Source organism: Elaeis guineensis, chromosome 8 (assembly GCF_000442705.2).
Source record: "Elaeis guineensis isolate ETL-2024a chromosome 8, EG11, whole genome shotgun sequence".
Classification (NCBI taxonomy): domain Eukaryota; kingdom Viridiplantae; phylum Streptophyta; class Magnoliopsida; order Arecales; family Arecaceae; genus Elaeis; species Elaeis guineensis.
In genome coordinates, this window is record NC_026000.2 from 94,818,137 (window position 1) to 94,824,005 (window position 5,869).

At 42.6% G+C, this 5,869-nt stretch overlaps 1 protein-coding gene across 1 annotated transcript; it reads right to left on the reverse strand.

Annotated features, from left to right (window-relative positions):
- Positions 1–216: 216 nt before the first annotated feature.
- Positions 217–5,330, reverse strand: LOC140851040 (uncharacterized). The gene is made up of 7 exons (XM_073242399.1): positions 2,250–5,330; positions 1,958–2,152; positions 1,347–1,873; positions 1,146–1,238; positions 884–985; positions 443–791; positions 217–341 (listed from the first exon to the last, which is right to left on the reverse strand). The coding sequence occupies exons 3-6, from the start codon at positions 1,509–1,511 to the stop codon at positions 741–743; spliced, it is 411 nt and encodes a 136-aa protein (XP_073098500.1). The 5' UTR covers positions 1,512–1,873; positions 1,958–2,152; positions 2,250–5,330; the 3' UTR covers positions 217–341; positions 443–740.
- Between the last annotated feature and the right edge of the window lie 539 nt (positions 5,331–5,869).

Consider the following 5,869-nt stretch of genomic DNA (forward strand, 5'->3'; position numbering starts at 1 on the left):
CGTCGTTCAATTTGTTAACAGAAAAAAAATACAGGTTTTATATACAAAAAAAAAGAATACATATATTTCTGTATAAAATTATATCAATTATTCAAACATAAACCTTTACAATCACCACCATTCACACCAAAAGCAAACTTCAATAGCAAATTTAACCAAACCAAAAGACATTATTTTATATAAATAAAAACAAAGTACTAATCATCCATTACAATCAAGAGTAATATAAATAAATATAAGAATACACTAAAAATAAAATAATATCAATCTGCAGGCGAATGATCATCGCTATCTCCACGTGACGTGCCGCTATCTCGACGGGTGCCTGATGTTCCAAGAGTCTACAAGAAACATATCAAAAGCATGATTTGCATATCTATAAATAAAAATATATAGATCATTAAATTAATACAAAAATATATATTTAATAATATGTGTTTACCTGAGATGGGCCATACATCTCTAATAAAGATGTAAGCCGATCAATCTATCCCCTCATGGCCTGCATCTCGGCACGGCTCTGTCACATCTCCTCCATCTCAGCGGTATGACTCTGTCTAATCTCCTGTATCTCCACCTCGAGTCTGTGGATGCATGAATCCTGAGCATCTACTGCAGCATGCTGCGTATATCTACTAACCTCAGATAACTGAGTGGGGGTGACTCCTACTCCATAACCCCTCACTCGACCGTAGTGCTCTGGTCCCATCAACTCTATGAACACCTCGGCCTCGATACGACTATGCTGCGGACTCGTCATCACGCTCTGCAATGAGAGATGTAGCCCTCTCCTATATTTATTTTGAAAATAAGAGTTATACATTAATAGCTAATAAAATTAAATTAAAATATTATAAAAAATAAAATATTAATAAGGCCGTACATATAAATCTCTTGACTCATCTCGAACAAAAGTACCATCCTGATGAGTATGAGTCATCCGATAAAACTTCACTTTACCGAGTTTCCTCCCATGCTCATCCACCTACACAAATAATTTTAATTTTAAGTAAATAGTTATAATAATTTAAAAAAATATATGAGTATCATGATACAGACATGGTCCACGATACATAATGATATTAGCTATATAAATATTTCAACATAAAAATTAGAAGTTAATTATGAAAGTTTAAGGAACATACAAACTCCTGTCGGAGTCGTGCATAACTCTTCGACCCCGATGTATGAGGAACAGACTGAGCTGCTCGTGCAGCTCTACCAATAGTAGAATAAGTCTGTAAAATAAAGTAAAAAACTTGTTATATGTATAATCTATAATATACAATATAAATCAATATTTTTATAAAATATTTAAAAGAAAAGATAATGAGCAGATAATATACCTGTGCCCTCTCGGAGAACCAATAATGAACCAACTCCATCCACTGATGAGGGGGTATATCAGGAGGATAATTTCTAGCAACCTCCTCCTCTGTCATACCCTGTCTCATATAATCCCTCTTCAATTGTGCTCTATATTCTTTCCATTTGCGATTGAGAGACTTCATTACAAAATCATGAGTGGATGGAGGGAGAACAAACTTGCTCTATAAAAAAAAAAGTTAAATGAAATAAATTATATAAGTGATTAATAATTAATATACAGTATGAACATCAATTCATTACCTCTATAACTCGAAGAGCTCAACTTTATACGTTGGAAGCATATCATTCCATTTTGCATAGCCCAATGGACATAGCTGAGGCCTCCGAGCAACAGTCCCCAAAAATGAAGTCAATAAGCAGGCAGCTTTCTTAATTGGCTGACCTAGCTGATTGCACTCCACAATAATTCTCTCACCCTCATGCATCTGCCACACATCTCGTACTACTGTGGGTCCGCATTTGGGGCATACTTTCCCAGATCCGTCTACAAACAATACATAAAAATAACTATATCATAAATATACATAAAATGAAATAAAAATAAAATTACATGAAAGATAATATATACCCTGTACATGTATCTCATCATCTGACTGATGAACAGGAGGATCGTGCTGTGTTGATGATGAAGAAGGTCAGGGCTCGAAATGCTGTGTAGCTGAACTAGCCTTAGGCTGCTGTGCTGAAGAAGACGTACCGGCCTTTGTCTGTGAAAACTGGAACTGCACACCAGCATATCATCCCCTGTGACGCATGATGTCACCTAGTATTTATATAAATAAAAGGTAGAATCAGTTAATATACGAAATAAAATAACACAATAATTAATACAAAATATATACATCATAAATAATTATTACCAATAACAATCAAGCAGTAGTGTTTCCTTCAAATTCTATCCTAACCAACATCGTCGTAGCATTTAAATCATCAGTTGGCACAAAATTGTAGGGCATACATTGTGTATAAGTGTCATCATCATTGTTGGTGGAAAAATCCGCCTACGTCGGGGAAGCTGGAGTCACGGGGGTCGCAGTCGCCACCGGGACCTGCAAAAGAAGTCTAAACAGGAGTTGGGGTTGCTCTGACAAGACCCTCCGACGCTCAAGTCAGTTCTTTGCCTCAACAAGAATGGAGTGCTCGAATGAAAAATTTAGCAGAGTTTTTGGGATAGAAGTTAGAGCTTAGAGAATAACGTATCTGGGGTCCCCCCTTTTATAAGCGGAGGGCACAACAGACTGACAGCGACATTTGTAACCGTCTAGTCGTGGGCCGCTCGGAGCCAGGAGAAATTTATTATGAAGAGTAATGGGGTGGAGTCATGGCTGTCACCATGGCTTGCCACGTGGAGTCTGTTGCAGAGAGTGAAGCGGTGTCCGTTGTCGCGACTCGCTAGGGCATGGTGGAGCCACACAGAATTCGTCGCAGGAGGTGGAACAGAATCGTGGCCATTACTGCGGCCTACCAGGGAGTGATGGAGCAGCGCAGAATCCATTGTAGGGAGTGGAGCTGAGTCATGGCCGTTACTACGGCCTGCCAGGGAGTGATGGAGCCATGCAGAATCCGCTGCAGGAAGTGGAGCAGAGTCGTGGCCGTTACTGCAGCCTGCCAGGGGCCTAGGCCTGTCGGCCGAAGTTTGATTGAGGTGCCTGGCAGAGAGAGGTAGCTGTCCCTCTGAAAGGAGCTCGGATGCTGCAAATCCTGTTGGGTGCCTTGGGTGCTAAGGCGGCAGGCGAGGATTACTTGTTGTAGGAGCTTGGTCAGAGGCTTTCCCGGATGCGGTCCAGTTTCTCGCAAACTTCGACAGAGGGCCGATCGACGGTGGGTGTCGGATGGTGCTGGGGAGGTTCGTCTGCAACGGAAGCTCGGATGAAGGCTTACGGTGGGAATCCAGCACGGTCCGCTCGTGGTAGAAACTTGAAGTAGATCGTTATGTAGTGGAAGCTCAGAGTGGGTCGCTTGCGGTAGGAGCTCGGAGTCCGGCCATCATAGGAGTTTGGGGTGAGGTCCGCCTGCGCAGTTGAAGTCGGGGATGAAGTCCGGCTCCCGTAGGAGTCCGGATGAAGTCTACCTACAGTTAAAGTCGGGGATGAAGTCCGACTCCCGTAGGAGTCCGGATGAAGTCTACCTGCAGTTGAAGTCGGGGGCGAGTCTGGCTCCCATAGGAGTCCGAACGAAGTCTACCTGTAGTTGAAGTCGGGGGCGAAGTCCAGCTCCCGTGGGAGTCCGAACGAAGTCTACCTGCAGTTGAAGTTGGGGACGAAGTCCGGCTCCCGTGGGAGTCCGAATGAAGTCTTCCTGCAGTTGAAGTCGGGGGCGAAGTCCGGCTCCCGTAGGAGTCCGGACGAAGTCTACCTGCAGTTGAAGTCGGGAGCGAAGTCCGACTCCCATAGGAGTCCAGACAAAGTCTACCTGCAGTTGAAGTCGGGGATGAAGTCTACCTGCAGTTGAAGTCGGGGATGAAGTCCGGCTCCCATGGGAGTCCGGATGAAGTCTACTTGCAGTTGAAGTCGGGGGTGAAGTCCGGCTCCCGTAGGAGTCCGGACGAAGTCTACCTACAGTTGAAGTCGGCGATGAAGTCCGGCTCCCGTGGGAGTCCGGATGAAGTCTACCTGCAGTTGAAGTCGGGGGTGAAGTCCGACTCTCGTAGGAGTCCGGACGAAGTCTACCTGCAGTTAAAGACGGGGACGAAGTCCGGCTCCCGTGGGAGTCCGGATGAAGTCTACCTGCAGTTGAAGTCGGGGGCGAAGTCCGGCTCCCGTAGGAGTCCGGACGAAGTCTACCTGCAGTTGAAGTCAGGGATGAAGTCTGGCTCCCGTGGGAGTCCGAATGAAGTCTACCTGTAGTTGAAGTCGGGGGCGAAGTTTGGCTCCCGTAGGAGTCCGGACGAAGTCTACCTGCAGTTGAAGTCGGGGATGAAGTCTGGCTCCTGTGGGAGTCCAGATGAAGTCTACCTACAGTTGAAGTCGGGGGCGAAGTTTGGCTCCTGTAGGAGTCCGGATGAAGTCTACCTGCAGTTGAAGTCGGAGATGAAGTCTGGCTCCCGTGGGAGTCCGGATGAAGTCTAGAAGGTGGTCGACCACTGCCGGAACTTGGGCGAAGTCCGCCCATCGTGGAGAATCCGGCCTACACTGGTGACATAACTTGGGAACGCTACGGAGGCTCGACCGCCGGAGAGGCTCGAGAAGATGCCACCAAAGGCCGGACGTTGGTAGAACCCCTGGAGGGACACTCCTGGTGAGAACTTCGGTCGGGAGGGTATTTTATACCCAATAGTCATCATCCTCCACTTAGTTTCCCATATCATATAAGTCTCTAGATTTTGTTTTGATAACAGTAAACCAATCTTTATCTTTTGCATCTTGTACATAAAATACTTGATGAGCTTGAGATAAAAAAATGAATGGATCATCCTTCAATAACACACCAGTGTGTATCAGCCTTAAAAAATTTATAAGTGTAAATCTATTTGCATCTTGTTTCAAACCCCTTGGTGAGTTTTTGTCTATCCAATCACATCTAAACAATACTACTTTAAATTTTCCATAATAATCCAACTCATAGATATCTTTAAGTGCACCATAATAGGATTTTCCATCTGCTTCCACCATAACACCGCTATTCTGTATTTTTCTAAATTTCTCCCTTTCTCTAGTATGAAATTTAAAGCCATTAATTATGAAACTATTATATCTATTCACAATCTTGTTAGGTCCTCGAGCAAGAGCTATTAGTTCATCTAAATTATTTATCTCCATCATCTTTGATACCTAAAAAAAATGATATGACGAAGTGCTGTTGAGTTATCTGATATTAAATATGTATCAAAAATTAATGTATCCCACAATTAAATATAAATCACACCTGATTTGAAAGCCACATAGAGAATAACTCGACCAACCATCGCTGTTCAATCCTTGCATTAGGACGAATGTTATGATTGGCTCGTCTTTGATAAATTAAAAATTTACTGCATAAAATATAAATATATCATTTAGAATATTATATCTAATATAAAATTTAAATCTTGATGTCATGCCTTAAGTATACTAACCTGCGATGGTCAGATATTATGTCACTATGAAGTAACACATAACGATGTGCTTATGCTAAGGATTTTTGATCAAGCACAATACTTTCAGCTCTTCCCAAGAATTTTTCAGCAGTTAAGAACTTATACAGTTCTGCATTCTCCACAAAGTCATTATGCCGTTGAGGTCGACTAAAAATAGTCTCTATACCTTGAAGATATCTTGAACAAAATGTCAAACATTCATCCACAATATATGCTTCAGCAATCGAGCCTTCGGGATAGGCTCTATTTCGCACATAATCTTTAAGACGCACAAGATACCTTCAAGAATTAAATATTTATTAAAATATCAATATGCTGTTGTAAGTAAAAAATTATCAAAAGATTTAAGATTTGCAATAATACCTCTCAATAGGATACATCCATCTATAATGTACCGGTCCACCA

Bases quoted from the DNA above. Each gene is read 5' to 3' on its own strand.
- LOC140851040 (XM_073242399.1), bottom strand. From the start codon at position 1,511: ATGAAGTCTCTCAATCGCAAATGGAAAGAATATAGAGCACAATTGAAG. The intron at 986-1,145 runs GTATGTTCCTTA...TTATTTGTGTAG, and splicing joins CACGACTCCGACAGGAGTTT to GTGGATGAGCATGGGAGGAA. The intron at 792-883 runs GTACGGCCTTAT...AAATAAATATAG, and splicing joins ATGAGTCAAGAGATTTATAT to GAGAGGGCTACATCTCTCAT.